The sequence below is a fragment of the Heteronotia binoei genome, chromosome 17, assembly GCF_032191835.1.
Source record: "Heteronotia binoei isolate CCM8104 ecotype False Entrance Well chromosome 17, APGP_CSIRO_Hbin_v1, whole genome shotgun sequence".
Taxonomy (NCBI): Eukaryota; Metazoa; Chordata; class Lepidosauria; order Squamata; family Gekkonidae; genus Heteronotia; species Heteronotia binoei.
The window spans coordinates 51,564,370-51,579,725 of record NC_083239.1 but is presented as its reverse complement, the minus strand read 5'-3'; the positions used below and the strand labels follow the sequence as shown (position 1 = coordinate 51,579,725).

Sequence of the window (15,356 nt, the reverse complement as noted above, 5' to 3'; positions counted from 1 at the left end):
CGCGTGAAAGGCATTCCCTTAAGAGAGAGCACCATTCCTGGTTTTACAGTGTTATCTTCACAATAATCTTGAACATTTTGAACGGGGAAATTTATGCTTTCTGTTGAAACATTCTATTTCCAAACTGCTAGTGTAATTTTGTTTAAAGGGGACTCTGTCCTCCTAACATACCACTCCAAGCTCAGGAACACAATTCGACATAGCGCAGTGACTGTGGGATCAGCAATATCCACCGACAGACCTTCCTTTTAAATCGATTCTGTTTGCATGCGGGAATGTACCTTAACCTCTGATGTTGCAAACCATGAATTAACTGAACCGTGTGAATCAATATCCCAGAACTCAATAAAGAGACTTATAAACGTGTTTCCGATATAATGAGCCTCGCGTTTTATTTCCAAACTGATATTTCTGGGATTAAAGGCGCAATAACTAAGGATGGGAGAAACAGTAGACGAGTCAACCAGATTAATCTGGGGTTCTAACAGTGGGGTGACCCAACTTCCTTGCAAGAAGGGGTGGAAAGAAAGTGGGAATTATTTATTTCACTTATGTCCTGTCTTCCCAATTGGGCCAGTCATACCCTCTCAGCATAATCCAGGAGAGGACAACGAAAATGGTGAGGGATCTGGAGACCAAGTCCTATGAGGAAAGGTTGAAGGAGCTGGGCCTGTTTAGCCTGGAGAGGAGGCAGCTGAGAGGTGATATGATCACCATCTTCAAGTACTCGAAGGGCTGCCATATAGAGGATGGTGTGGAATTGTTTTCTGTGGCCCTGGAAGGTAGGACCAGAACCAATGGGTTGAAATTAAATCAAAAAAGTTTCCGGCTCAACATTAGGAAGAACTTCCTGACCATTAGAGCGATTCCTCGGTGTAACAGGCTTCCTCGGGAGGTGGTGGGCTCTCTTTCTTTGGAGGTTTTTAAACAGAGGCTAGATAGAGAGGCAGCTGAGAGGTGATAGGATCACCATCCTCAAGTTCTTGAAGGGCTGTCATATAGAGGATGGTGTGGAATTTTTTTCTGTGGTCCCAGAAGGTAGGAGCAGAACCAATGGGTTGAGATTAAATCAAAAGAGTTTCCGTCTCAACATTAGGAATAACTTCCTGACCGTTAGAGTGGTTCCTCAGTGGAATAGGCTTCCTCCATGGGAGGTGGTGGGCTCTCCTTCCTTGGAGGTGTTTAAACAGAGGCAAGATGGCCATCTGACCATGAGAGAGATCTTGGGGTCGTGGTAGATAATTCACTAAAAATGTCAAGACAGTGTGCGTTTGCAATAAAAAAGTCCAACGCCATGCTGGGAATTATTAGGAAGGGAATTGAAAACAAATCAGCCAGTATTATAATGCCCCTGTATAAATCGATGGTGCGGTCTCATTTGGAGTACTGTGTGCAGTTCTGGTTGCTGCACCTCAAAAAGGATATTATAGCATTGGAGAAAGTCCAGAAAAGGGCAACTAGAATGATTAAAGGGATGGAACACTTTCCCTATGAAGAAAGGTTGAAACGCTTAGGGCTCTTTAGCTTGGAGAAACGTTGACTGCGGGGTGACATGATAGAGGTTTACAAGATAATGCATGGGATGGAGAAAGTAGAGAAAGAAGTACTTTTCTTCCTTTCTCACAATACAAGAACACGTGGGCATTTGATGAAATTGCTGAGCAGACAGGTTAAAACGGATAAAAGGAAGTACTTCTTCACCCAAAGGGTGATTAACATGTGGAATTCACTGCCACAGGAGGTGGTGGCGGCCACAAGCATAGCCACCTTCAAGAGGGGGTTAGATAAAAATATGGAGCAGAGGTCCATCAGTGGCTATTAGCCATAATGTGTGTGTGTATATATATATATATATATATTTGGCCGCTGTGTGACACAGAATGTTGGACTGGATGGGCCACTGGCCTGATCTAACATGGCTTCTCTTATGTTTTTATGTTCTTATGACAGCAATGAAGATCCTGTGAATTTAGGGGGAGGTAGTTGTGAGTTTCCTGCACTGTGCAGGGGGTTGGACTAGATTCTATGATTCTAATTTACTTCACAGGGTTGTTGTGAGGATCAAATGGAGGAGAGGAGAACGATGTAAGCTGCATTGGGTCCCCTATGGGGCAAAAGTCAGGATTTATATGTAGCAACTAAATTAAAAAAAAAAAATAACTATCAGGGGATGGTGGCTCTCAGATTAGAACCGCAGCAAAATAAATAGTGGTGGTGGGGAGTTTAAGCCTTTCTCCTGCAGCATTCCCCTGATCAAAAACAAGCCTTGAGGAACAGCAATCTGCCCCATGGGGGAAACGTACAAGTGGAGATATGCCTACCGGGGCAGCTAGGGCTCTCCAGGACTCTTTTTGACCGGGCTAGCAGTGCGGGAGGAAGGTTTAACCCCTCTATGCCGTAAGCCCAATACAATAGCGGCCCGGCTGCTATTGGGGCTCCCAAGATGGGAGCACATTCGGCCGGGTCTTCGGGCTCTGCACTGGCTGACAATAATATACCGCGTCCGGTACAAGGTGCTGGTCATTACCTTTAAAGCCCTATATGGCCTAGGACCTGCCTACCTGAAGGACCGTCTCTCCCCACATGTTCCCCAGAGAGTACTGAGATCAGGAACCCAAAATCTTCTCGTTATCCCTGGGCCAAAAGAAGCCCGCCTAAAATCTACTAGGGACAGGGCCTTCTCTGTTATGGCCCCTACATGGAGGAACCAGCTGCCGGAGGAGGTGAGGGCCCTGCAGGGCCTGTAAGACAACCCTCTTCCGGCTAGCTTACACCTAACTGACATAGGAAATTAAATGTAGCTCTATCAGATTCTTGCTATGCATATTGCCGCAATGCTTAATGTTTTGATGTTTTAAATGTTTTGAATGTTTTATTGAACTTGTTGCTAGCCGCCTTGAGCCTGCCTAGGCGGGGAGGGCGGGATATAAATAACATTTATTATTATTATTATTATCCCTAACGCACACCCTTGTTATCCTGGTTGTAAATATCTTTAAAAGCGTGTTTTCAATGTGAACTCGACCATAAGGGCCACGTTGGCCTGTCAGACAGTGGCCAAGTGAACATCACTCCAAGCTTTCTTGGGCCCTGTTCACACAGTGTGTTGAGTCCGGGTTAAACTGACCCTGTTCTGTTCTGAATATCTTTGTTCCGGATATTATCGACCAGACTGCCATACTGCAATTCGAATCACTCCGCGGTGAAACCATCTTCTGCCGTCCACACGACGGCACCGTGCGGTTCTTTTTTCCTCCACTATTATGCACTTCTGTGCGCACTATGTGCACGCGCGCACTATGCACGTATGCGCATAGGTTAAAACGTTATGTGGTTATGCGCATATCGCTAAGCAGGGGGGGAAAAGGCCGCTGTAAACCGGATGTCTGAGGCTCCTTTTGCTCTGGGACAGCCTTCAGACATCCGGAAGTTGCTTAATATCGCAGCAGAACTATCCAGACGGAGAAAACTATGAGGTGAAACAGGAGAACTAAAAAAAACACCTAAAAGGAGCAGGTAACAAAATAATCCGGTTCCGAGAAGGATTTGCCGGGGGGGGGGGGGCGGCGTTACCACGAGTTAATACCGGGAGGCAGATGTTGCTGTCTGATCAGGCGTTTTAAATCCGGAAGGAAACAGCAGTTTTAAATCCGGAAGGAAACAGCAGTGACATCTGATTACACTGTGCGTCGGAACAGGGCCTTGGATTTCCACTAGACCACAAAGTGTCCCTCACCTCCATTCCAGCCCAGTTGGCATGCGGGGGACAACAGCAGTGTGGGCGCCTGTCCTTCAAGGGCGATGTCTGGGCAGGCAGACATGTGAGATGGCCGGGTGGGCAGCTGCCGGTAACCAGAAGCGTCTGTTGATTAAACATAAGACTGGTGTGTGTGTGTCTCTCTCTCCCTTGCTGGCGGATGTCTGTTGACTTTTATGGTCTTCAGCGAGTCCACAACACGGTTGCGTCTTCCATCCTTCTCCGATCCGAGGTCCTGCCGTTTGCAAAGAAGCGTGAGAAATTTGGATCACGAGGTGGTTTTAACTGCCATCCTCCTCAAAATTATGGTTCTATGACGTGACGGGGAATTATTAGAGTTTGTAATGAGAATCTGATAATGTTGAGGAACAGTGATTCCCGGTGTGACCTCAGTTTCTCCCATCTGCTTCAGTAAAGGGAAGAAACTATGGGACTTGGGAAGGGTTACTGTGCTGGGAAATTCCTGGAAATTTGGGAGGTGAAGGCTGGGGTGGATGGGGTTTGGGAAGAGGAGGGACCTCAGTGGGGATGATAATCTAAAGCAGGGGTGGTTAAACTGCAGCTCGGGAGCCACGCTAGCTTTTCCACACATATTGTGCAGCCCCAGAGGTCAAGGAGGAACTTAATGCAGACTTACTCTTAACGTTGGGACCATAGTCAGCCTCTGAGCACTGATCCATAGGTAGACGACTATTTCTGCCATGTGTGAAGCAGGAAAGGAGGGGGAAATAGGCAGGCTTGCAAGCTCTTCTCCTCCACCACAGAAGTCGCCTGGAGACCTAGAGAGCACAAGATCTGGGGGAGCCACTAGAAGGAGGAACGGAACTAAAGAGGGCAGTGCAGGGTTCCCCTTTAGTTTCAAAGCTCTTGTAGGAGCTGTATTTGCTAACCTTGGTGTCAAGGCAAAGAGAAATGCATAATTATGCAAACAGTGGTCAGTGATTTATATGGTACGAATATATGATATACTTTCTCTCACTGGTGCAAAAATATAATTCCCTAACCATTCCCTATGCTGGTTTTACGGGGACTATTATTTCCAGCTTTCATTTTTTTAAAAAAACATCTACTTTTAGCATGGGTGTGTTGTAAAGTGCATACATATATATTTTATCTTTCTGTGCAAATAAAGTATTAATAAAGATGTGTGTGTAATATCTCTTCATGTCTTGAATCTCTCAAACAACTGACTTTTTTCTATGTGGATCTTGCTTTAAGCAAGAGTGGGATCAACTTCCACTTCTTTTTCAGGAACCTGCAGGGTAGCCACAGCTTGTGTTCCTGGAATGCCCTGCCTTCCTTTTCCAGCATTTCCAGATCAGAAAGTCGTTTCACCTTAGCCTAGTCACAGTGAACTGTACCTAACAATCCCTGTACTGTGGACACTTGAAATCAAATTTTAACCCTGGTACTGGTCCCTGGTTTCGTTTGTAAAGTGAATGCATGTTGGCTCTCTCACACAAACAGGTTGTGCATGCGTTCAACCCTAACGCTCCAAATGACTTTCTGTCAAAATGTAAGCATATTGGTGTCTAGTAATAGCAACCCAATCCAAATTGCAAGTTTTGCAATATTTTGCAAGCTTGCCCTGGACACTCTGGATAGAGTTACCAGGTTCAATTCAATAAATAGCTGGGGACTTTGGGGCTGGAGCCAGGAGACTTTGGGGGTGGAGTGAGGAGACACTGAAGGACTTTGGGGGTGGAGCCAGGAGACTTTGGGGGTGGAGCCAGGAGCAAGGTTGTGACAAGCATTGAACTCCAAAGGAAGTTCTGACCATAGGCTTCCCAATCCCCAGGTCCCAGAGGGGGATCCCCCCAATTTTACAGGCTTCCCCCCACCCCCAGCCAGCTGGCCGGCAGGGAAAGCCCCGCCCCCACAGCCACCACTTACCTCTAGATCTCCCGCAGGTTTGGAAACCTGCAAACAGGTCCCCTTCCAAAATGCCTGTGTGTGTTCCTTTAAATTTGAACAGGAAGCAAGAAGTACTTCATGGAGAAGGGTCAGTAGCAGAAACTCTTCAAAGCACAGGCCTTCCGTTTGTTTTGCTTTCGTTTTAGAGCAAGTAAATGGGTGAGTTTGTGTGTGTGTGAAAGAGAGAGCAGCGGCTCTCCCCCCCCCCCCCTTTCAGGGTCATCAGAAAGCGGGGGGAGGGGAGGGAAATGTCTGCTGGGAATTCTATTATTCCGTATGGAAACCAATCCCCATAGGGAATAATGAAGAATTGATCCGTGAGTATCTAGGGCTCTGGGGGAGGTCTGTTTTTGAGGTAGAGGCACCAAATGTTCAGTATAGCATCTAGTGCCTCTTCCCAAAATACCCACCAAGTTTTAAAAAGGTTTGACCAGAGGGTCCAATTCTGTGAGCCCCAAAAGAAGGTGCCCCTATCCTTCATTATTTCCTATGGAAGGAAGGCATTTTAAAAGGTGTGCTGTCCCTTTAAATGTGATGGCCAGAACTCCCTTGGAGTTCAATTATGCTTGTCATACCCTTGTTCCTGGCTCCACCCCCAACGTCTCCTGGTTCCACCCCCAAAGTCCCCAGATATTTCTTGAATTGGACTTGGCAACCCTATCTGACCATCACATTTAAAGGGGCCGCACACCTTTTAAATGCCTTCCCTCCACTGGAAATAATGAAGGATAGGGGCACCTTCTTTGGGGGCTCATAGAATTGGACCCCTTGATCCAATCTTTGTTAAATTTGGAAGGTATTTTGAGATGAGGCACCAAATGCTATGCTGAAATTTTGATGCCTCTACCTCAGATAGGTCTCCATAGGGAATAATGGAGTGCCCAGCAGATATTTCCCTCCCTCCTCGCAGCCTTCTGATGACCCTGAAGCAGGGGGAGGGCCTCCAAACTGGGGGATCCGCTGCCTACACCTAGGAATTGGCAACCCTACCTTTGGAACTTATAAAGAAGGTGGAATATTACGAATAAGTAAATAAAATTCTGGTTAAGAGCATAACAGAAGCCATGCTGGTTTCAATCCAATGGTCCATCCTAGGGTTGCCAGTCTGCAGGTGGGAAAGAAGAAGAAGAAGAAGAAGAAGAAGAAGAAGAAGAAGAAGAAGAAGAAGAAGAAGAAGAAGAAGAAGAAGAAGAAGAAGAAGAAGAAGAAGAAGAAGAAGAAGATGATGATGATGATGATGATGATGATGATGATGATGATGATGATGATGATGATGATGATGATGATGATGATGATGGATTTATATCCTGCCCTCCACTCCAAAGAGTCTCAGAGCGGCTCACAATCTTCTTTCCCTTCCTCCCCCACAACAGACACCCTGTGATGTGGGTGGGGCTGGAGAGGGCTCTCACAGCAGCTGCCCTTTCAAGGACAACCTCTGCCAGAGCTATGGCTGACCCAAGGCCATGCTAGCAGGTGCAAGTGGAGGAGTGAGGATTCAAACCCGGTTCTCCCAGATAAGAGTCCGCACACTTAACCACTACACCAAACTGGCTCTCATAGAAGTTAAACAACTACTGTGATGGTAAACAAGGAATATAGTAACCATTAAAAAACTTTCATATATTTCATATATTTTAATGCTCAACATTTTAAATGTTACAAACTTCATGTCATAATAAAAATCCAATTTAAATATCCATTCATATATTTCATATTGTAAATTAGGCATACTTCATGTTATAATAGATGTCCAATATTAACATTTCCATATTTCAAAACCAGTCATATTTCATATTGTAAATTAGGCATACTTCATGTTGTAAAAGAGGTCCAATATTAACATTTCCATATTGCAAAAAAAGTCTGAGCACTCAGATATAGGCCCATTTCATCAATAGACTTCCTCGGGAGTAATGCCTTTCTATGTTTTTTCAGGAGTACATCCACTATTACTGACCAATGTTCGTGATTCTTCTTGTCAGATCTTTACTCTCAATCACTCCAAAACACTTAAGTGTGTACATTTTTCATATAGGAGCTAGAGCCAGTACAAACTGATACATTCAACCAGATGCTAAAACCTTCTGGAGTTTGCTGGCCTGCGACCCTCTGTGAATATATTAGGCAAGCTGTTCTTTAGATGGCCATTTGCTCTTATTTACTTAATTAATATATTTTTATTTTTAATGTTGAGCAGGCCCTTCTTTTTGCAGCAATTTTAGCTCAAAACACTTAAGTGTATGGTTGCAAACATACCAGTACTGTGCCTATCCTGAATTCAATACCTCTTAGAATTTACTGGCATTAAAATATATGATTGAAATATTAAAATGTATTACAGTTTTTTAATGGTTACTATATTCCTTGTCTACCATCACAGTAGTTGCTTAACGTCTATTGCTTATCCCATTTACTGTGATCCCTTTTTGTTACATAGTCTCCAGGTAGGGCCTGGAGATCTCCTTCTTTTACAACTGATCTTCAGCTGGCAGAGATCAGCTTCCCTGAAGAAAATGGCTGTTTTGAAGGATGGACTCTGTGGTATTATACTATGCTGAGGCCCCTCCCCTCCCCAAATCCCACCCTCTCCTGGACCCACCCCCAAGGTCTCCAGGTAATTTCCAATACAGATCTGGCCACTGTAGTCCATCCAACCTTCTGTGTCACACAGTGGCCCAAACCCAGGTGCCATCTGCTCCTTCATGCATTATGCCACCTTCATGCCATCTGCTCCTTCATGCACGGGATAGAGAAGGTAGAAAAGGAAGTCCTTTTCTCCGTTTCTCACAATACGAGAACTCGTGGACATTCAGTGAAATTGCTGAGCATTCGGGTTAGAACAGATAAAAGGGAAGTCCTTCTTCACCCAAAGGGTGATTAACACGTGGAATTCACTGCCACAGGAGCTGGTTGTGGCTACAAGCATTGCCAGCTTCAAGAGAGGATTGGATAAGCATATGGAGCAGAGGTCCATCAGTGGCTATTAGTTACAGTCTATTGTTGGAACTCTCTGTCTGGGGCAGTGACGCTCTGTAATCTTGGTGCTTGGAGGTGGGCACAGTAGGATGGCTTCGAGCCCTACTGGTGGACCTCCTGATGGCACCTGTTTTTTTTGGCCACTGTGTGACAGAGTGTTGGACTGGATGGGTCATTGGCCTGATCCAACATGGCTTCTCTTATGTTCTTATGTGACACAGAGTGTTGGACTGGATGGGTCATTGGCCTGATCCAACATGGCTTCTCTTATGTTCTTATCTGTGTATTTTTATAAGTATACTTAAAACATGGGTCCTCTTCCTACAGCCAAATCTCCCAATATGCCAGCAGGAGCTCACAGGAGCACAGCTCCTGAACCTTTCTGAGGGTTCCCCCTCCTTCCCACCTTGTCCACTGAATAGTAGGTGCAGCTGCATAACAATCCCTAGAGGAGCTCCACCACCTATTTTTCTACAAAACGACCCCTGAATATAAAAGTCGGTAGGAACATTTGATTAAATATATATTTTAAAAAATCAATGTTTCAGTATTTGTTCTTTTCTCTCTCCCTTCCCGAATTTGCCTCAAAAATTTGTTTCAACCTAACATACAGTAGAGCAAAGCGCCTGAAGGGACACGATGGCCAAATGCGCCCTCGGAGGTCTTTTGCCTCTTCTCACTCTCCGTAACTGTAGCCATAGCAACAGCCCGGTGTCGTCCGAGAGCTACAGCGGTGGCGCATGCGCAAAAGGAATAACCCGGAAACGGAAGTTGAGGAGTCGCTGTTGGTCGCAAGCAACGGAGTAGTTGTAGACGCGTGTCGGCGGTTCTTTGAACGGCGGCAACATGTGAGAATGCGAAGAGAGATGGGGAGACTAATTGAGGGGGGAGTGTGAGAAATCCCTGTAACGGGGCGCTGGCTGGCGGGAAGAGCGGGTCACCCCATCTACCGTAATTATTAATATAGGCGCGCCAAAACAATGTAAAGGCGTTTTGTGACTGCACCTCCAGGGTGATTGATTTGTGGACAGGGAGGAAGGAGGAAGGGAGGGAGTTGTTACTATCATTATATCAGGGGTTGCTAGCCCCCATTGTTTCTTATTTATCTCTGCATAAGTTTCTCCAAATTTCTTCCCCCCCGAATAAATTATAGTAGCTTTTTTTTTTTGCATATGATTTATTTTTAAGATGGGAAGGGCGGGATATAAATCCCAAATAAATAAATAAATAAATAAATATGCCTTTTAATAAAATGCAGGTAAATGAGTTTAGAGCCAGGTTCTGTACAATAGCGTTGCTGAAATAGTGAAAAAATAGTAATATTATTAGTAATGGGACCTGTTATTGGTTAGCTGAGGGTGGTGTCAATAGAGATTCTCAGCTGAATTTATCAGGAGCAAGAGAAAGGAAAGGAGAATCCCATAGTCCACCTAAATTAAATAAAACTTGAATAAACAGCAGAGTGTTTGTTATGATAGAGGAATCATGCTTTAGAAGCTCTTCCTCTTTGAAAGAACTCACCCCAGATCCAAGAACCACTATATCACCCAGTTTAGTCTGTATCACATCCTGTGTTCTGCTTCTAAGACTGCCGCTGCATACTTTGTGCTTTGCCACTGTGCCTGAAAACAGCTTATTTTTTTTTCTTTCTTCTCTTTTTATGACGGGTGTGGGGTGCTATACTGAATATCTTGTTTGATATGTATATTTTTAATTTTGGTTATAAGCCCCCAAGAAAATGCAGGGTTTACATATTTTCATTAGAAAAAAAATAAAGCTGTAAACCTTGTGTAATGTAATGTTTTAGTTGGTCACAGTAATATTGCCCAGGTTTTAAGAAAATTAATGTTGGATAGAAGAGGTTGTCTTTATTCTGCTTCCCACCGTTATATAGCAACGTTCTTGTTTGGGTGTGTTTTCTAGTTAGTGTGGGCTAATTTCCTCTAGCCACCTTCGTAGTAATCCTGGCAGGAAGAGAGGTCAATGAATGCTGTTTCTCTCCCCCCCCTCCCCCTTCCATTCTTAGGAGCCTCTTAAACAAGCCTAAGAGTGAGATGACTCCGGAGGAGTTGCAGAAGCGGGAAGAGGAGGAATTCAACACTGGGCCCCTTTCTGTCCTCACACAGTCGGTCAAAAACAACACCCAAGTGCTGATCAATTGTCGCAACAACAAGAAGCTTCTGGGGCGTGTCAAGGCCTTTGACAGGTAGGCTTTCCCTTCTGATTTTCACTGGCATAATCTGTTAGGCCAGGAGACTTTGTTAACTTCAGTCCCTTGAAGTGCTTTTGGACTTACTATATAGACATGCATAAACCCGAAGCTGCCTCATTTTGAATCAGACCCTTGGTCCATCGAGGTCAGTATTGTCTACTCAGACTGGCATCGGCTCTCCCTGGTCTCAGGCAGAGAAAGGTCTTTCTCATCACTTCACACCTGCTCCTTTTAACTGGAGAAGCCATGGATTGAGCCTGGGACCTTCTACATCCTGAGTAGAGGCTCTTTCACTGAGTCAGAGCCCTTGGTTTCATAAGAAGAGCCCTGATGGATTAGAACAATGGTCCATATGAACATAAGAGAAGCCATGTTGGATCAGGCCAGTGGCCCATCCCGTCCAACAATCTGTGTCACATAAGAACATAAGAGAAGCCCTGTTGGATCAGGCCAATGGCCCATCCAGTCCAACACTCTGTGTCACATAAGAAGATAAGAGAAGCCATGTTGGATCAGGCCAGTGACCCCTCCAGTCCAACACTCTGTGTCACAGAAGAACATAAGAGAAGCCATGTTGGATCAGGCCAGTGGCCCATCCAGTCCAACAATCTGTGTCACATAAGAACATAAGAGAAGCCATGTTGGATCAGGCCCATCCATTCCAACCCTCTGTGTTACACAGTGGCCAAAAAAACCAGGCACCATCAAGACGTCCACCAGTGGCACCAGGGCACTGGAAGCCCTCCCATCTAGTCCAGCAGCCAGCCAGTTGTCCTGAAGGGCCAGGAAACAGAGCATAGAGGCTAAGGCTTCCTCTGATTTGGCCTCATAATACTGGGGTTCAGAGGTGTACTGCCTCTGAATATTTAAATTCTTTTTAGTAGCCGCGTCTAGTAGCTCTTGATGGACTCTCTTTAGAGGGGGGCGGGGGAGTGTTGTTTGACAAAAGAGTATCTTGGGATGCTTCCTCTTCCACCCCGTTTGTTAGTGGGGGAGTCTCATCTCCACATAATGGCCATTTATTCCCTTCAGACACTGCAACATGGTATTGGAGAACGTCAAGGAGATGTGGACAGAGGTGCCAAAGAGCGGGAAAGGCAAGAAGAAATCCAAGCCTGTCAACAAGGATCGCTACATCTCCAAGATGTTCCTGCGTGGAGATTCAGTCATTGTGGTGTTGAGGAACCCTCTGATTGCTGGCAAGTAACAAGGCATCGGAGGTTGCAGTCGAAGGCGTGGGAGCTCCAGAGCCTGGCCAGCAGGGTGATGCTTTTGAGACCACCTACCAGAGACTGGTTTAGATGTAGCCATCAGAACGCTCTATCAGATGCTCCTTCCATAACAAGTCCTTGTGTATCGAAATTTCCTGAAGAAGTAAGGCCCTCGAATCACATTCCTCAAAGAACTGGCTGGTGGGTGTTCCACTGTTGGGGGGGAAAATGTCTGAATTCTCCTGCATGACCTATTGACTCCTCCCCCCTTTTGTTTTGCAATAAAACGTTTTATTAATTTTTTTGTCTGCTGCTCTCCAGCATAGGCTGTTCTTCTGAACGAGGCCTTCAGTGACCTGTGAAGGAGGAGAGAAGCAGCTGGTTTTAGGGATGCGTCTGAGCTGTCCTCCAACTGTTTAGAACAGCTCTGCACATGAGGGGTGATTACAGACCAGCATTTTGGGCCGACTCAGAGGTGGCTCTGAAATAGACCCCAAAAATCTTTACGCGCCCGTCCCCATCCCACACTCACTCTGGCCTCTGCAGGCCAGCTCAAAAAGCTACCACTTCCGAAGTGGTAGCAAATTTCTGAGCCGACGCCATCGGCGTCTGGAAGCAGCAGGGTGGATGCGAGGCAACTCGACTGTGTGAAAGCGCCAAGCCACTTTTGCCTCCCCCCCCCCTTAAAAACCTGGGAGTGCTGGAGTGCTTAACTTGTTGGGGGAAGAACGAACCCTCCAGCTTCTGTGGCGTCTGCGCATCTGGAGGTGCTCGGCTGCCTGACAGGCAGGATGCAGGCGCTTCACTGGGGAGTGTGTGGAGGCTTTGGGACGGCTCTTTTTGAGCCAGCCCGATTCGGGATGCCTTGCAACCGCTCCAAACTGCCTTTCTGCTATCACCCAGCAGTAGCCTAATTCTTAGCTCTGCTCTGTGGCTTCTCTACCTTTCCCCATTGAATCTGTGACCTGGCTGTCTCCTTCCAGTCAGCTGTCATGCCCTATCATTACTTAATTACCACAGCACAGTGTCTTCGTTTACTAGTTTTATTTAAAAAAAAAAAACTACCCAAGTTTCGGCTGAAGCTGTGCTTGGGTGCCAGGGGTCTCCAGTTGGGCTGCTCATCTCCCTTTATCAGCCTGAGTCTTGGGATAGGTGGGGATCGGTGATGATGCGCTAAACCAGGAGTGGCCAAACTTGCTTAATGTAAGAGTCACATAGAATAAACGTCAGATGTTTGAGAGCCGCAAGACATGAATGTCAGATGTTTTAAGAGCCTCAAGAAGGAAGGAAGGAAGGCAGATGGAGGAGGGACAGGCGAAAAGAATGCAACTTTAAATGCATTCTTCAAGCCTCTGGCTGGCTTGGCAAAATGATTTAAAGAGACAAATGCCTTCTCCAAACCAGCTAACAGGACAGTGGGGGCTTTGAGAGCCACACAATATGTGTGAAAGAGCCACAGGTGACTCCCAAGCCACTGTTTGGCCACCCCTGCGCTAAACACACTTCTCAAGTTCATTTTTTAACAAATTCTCCCTCTTCGGCTCCTTCTAGGGAAAATATCCCATTGCAGAACACTGAAATAAGCAAATGTGTCTTTTACTGGGACCACAAGGGTTTCAGCATGCAATCTTGGGAGGTTTTCTTAGAATTCAAATCTAAAAATTCAGTGTTAAGCATAGAACTGCCAAAACAAAACCCTGAATAATCATAGAATCATAGAGTTGGAAGGGACCTCTAGGGTCATCTAGTCCAACCCCCTGCACAATGCAGGAAACTCACAAACACTTCCCCCTAAATTAACAGGATCTTCATTGCTGTCTGATGGCCATCTAGCCTCTGTTTAAAAACCTCCAAGGAAGGAGAACCCACCACCTCCCGAGGAAGCCTGTTCCACTGAGGAATCGCTCTATCAGTCAGGAAATTCTTCCTAATGTTGAGCCGGAAACTCTTTTGATTTAATTTCAATCCATTGGTTCTGGTCCTACCTTCCGGGACCACAGAAAACAATTCCACACCATCCTCTATATGACAGCCCTTCAAGTACTTGAAGATGGTGATCATATCACCTCTCAGCCGCCTCTTCTCCAGTCTAAATATCCCCAGCTCCTTCAGCCTTTCTTCATAGGACTTGGTCTCCAGACCCCTCACCATCTTTGTCGCCCTCCTCTGGACCTGTTCCAGCTTGTCTATATCCTTCTTAAAATGTTGTGCCCAAAAATGAACAATACCCCAGGTGAGGTCTTACCAGAGCAGAGTAAAGCAATACCATCACATCACGTGATCTGGACACTATACTTTTGATACAACCCAAAATTGCATTTGCCTTTTTTAGCCACCGCATCACAGTGTTGACTCACATTCAGCATATGATCCACTAAGACCTCTAGATCCTTTGTGCACATACTACTGCTAAGAAGTCTCCTTCATCCTATAACCATGCATTGGATTTTTCCTATCTAAATGCAGAACTTTACATTTATCCCCGTTAAAATTCATTTTATTGATTTCAGCCCAGTTTTCCAGCCTGTCAAGGTCATCCTGTATCCTGTTTCTGTCATCTTCTGTGTTTGCAACCCCTCCCAATTTAGTATCATCGGCAAATTTAATAAGCATTCCCTCTATTCCTTCATCCAAATCATTTATAAAGATGTTGAACAATATAGGTCCCAGGACAGATCCTTGAGGCACTCCACTTGCCACTCCTCTCCAAGAGGATGAGGAACCATTCACAAGCACTCTTTGGGTGCGATCTGTCAACCAGTTACAGATCCACCTAATGGTAACAGGATCCAAACCACATTTTACCAACTTGTCAACAAGGATAGTATGTGGAACTTTATCAAAAGCCTTACTGAAATCAAGATAAATGATGTCTAGAGCATTCCCCTGATCCAGCAAGGTAGTCACTTTCTCAGAAAAAGAGATCAGGTTAGTCTGACATGACTTGTTCTTGAGAAACCCCTGCTGGCTCTTAGTAATCACATCCATTCTTTCTAAATGTTCCAGGACCGACTGTTTAATTTGTTCTAAAACTTTTCCAGGTATAGACGTCAAGCTGACTGCTCGGTAGTTACCCGGATCGTCTTTTTTCCCCTTCTTGAAGATGGGGACAACATTCGCCCGCCTCCAATCTTCTGGCACCTCTCCTATTCTTCAAGAATTCTCAAAAATAATAGCCAGAGGCTCAGAAATTACATCCGCAAGCTCTTTTAGAACCCTTGGATGCAATTCATCTGGCTCTGAGGACTTAAGTTTCATTTAAAGAAACTAGGTGTTTATGTAC

At 45.4% G+C, this 15,356-nt stretch overlaps 1 protein-coding gene across 1 annotated transcript; it reads left to right on the top strand.

The window, feature by feature from the left end:
• Positions 1-9,307: 9,307 nt before the first annotated feature.
• On the top strand, positions 9,308-12,371 carry SNRPD2 (small nuclear ribonucleoprotein D2 polypeptide). Its single transcript, XM_060258622.1, has 3 exons — positions 9,308-9,498; positions 10,677-10,856; positions 11,895-12,371. Coding segments are annotated over exons 1-3 (357 nt in total). The 5' UTR covers positions 9,308-9,496; the 3' UTR covers positions 12,070-12,371.
• The last annotated feature ends 2,985 nt before the right edge of the window (positions 12,372-15,356 follow it).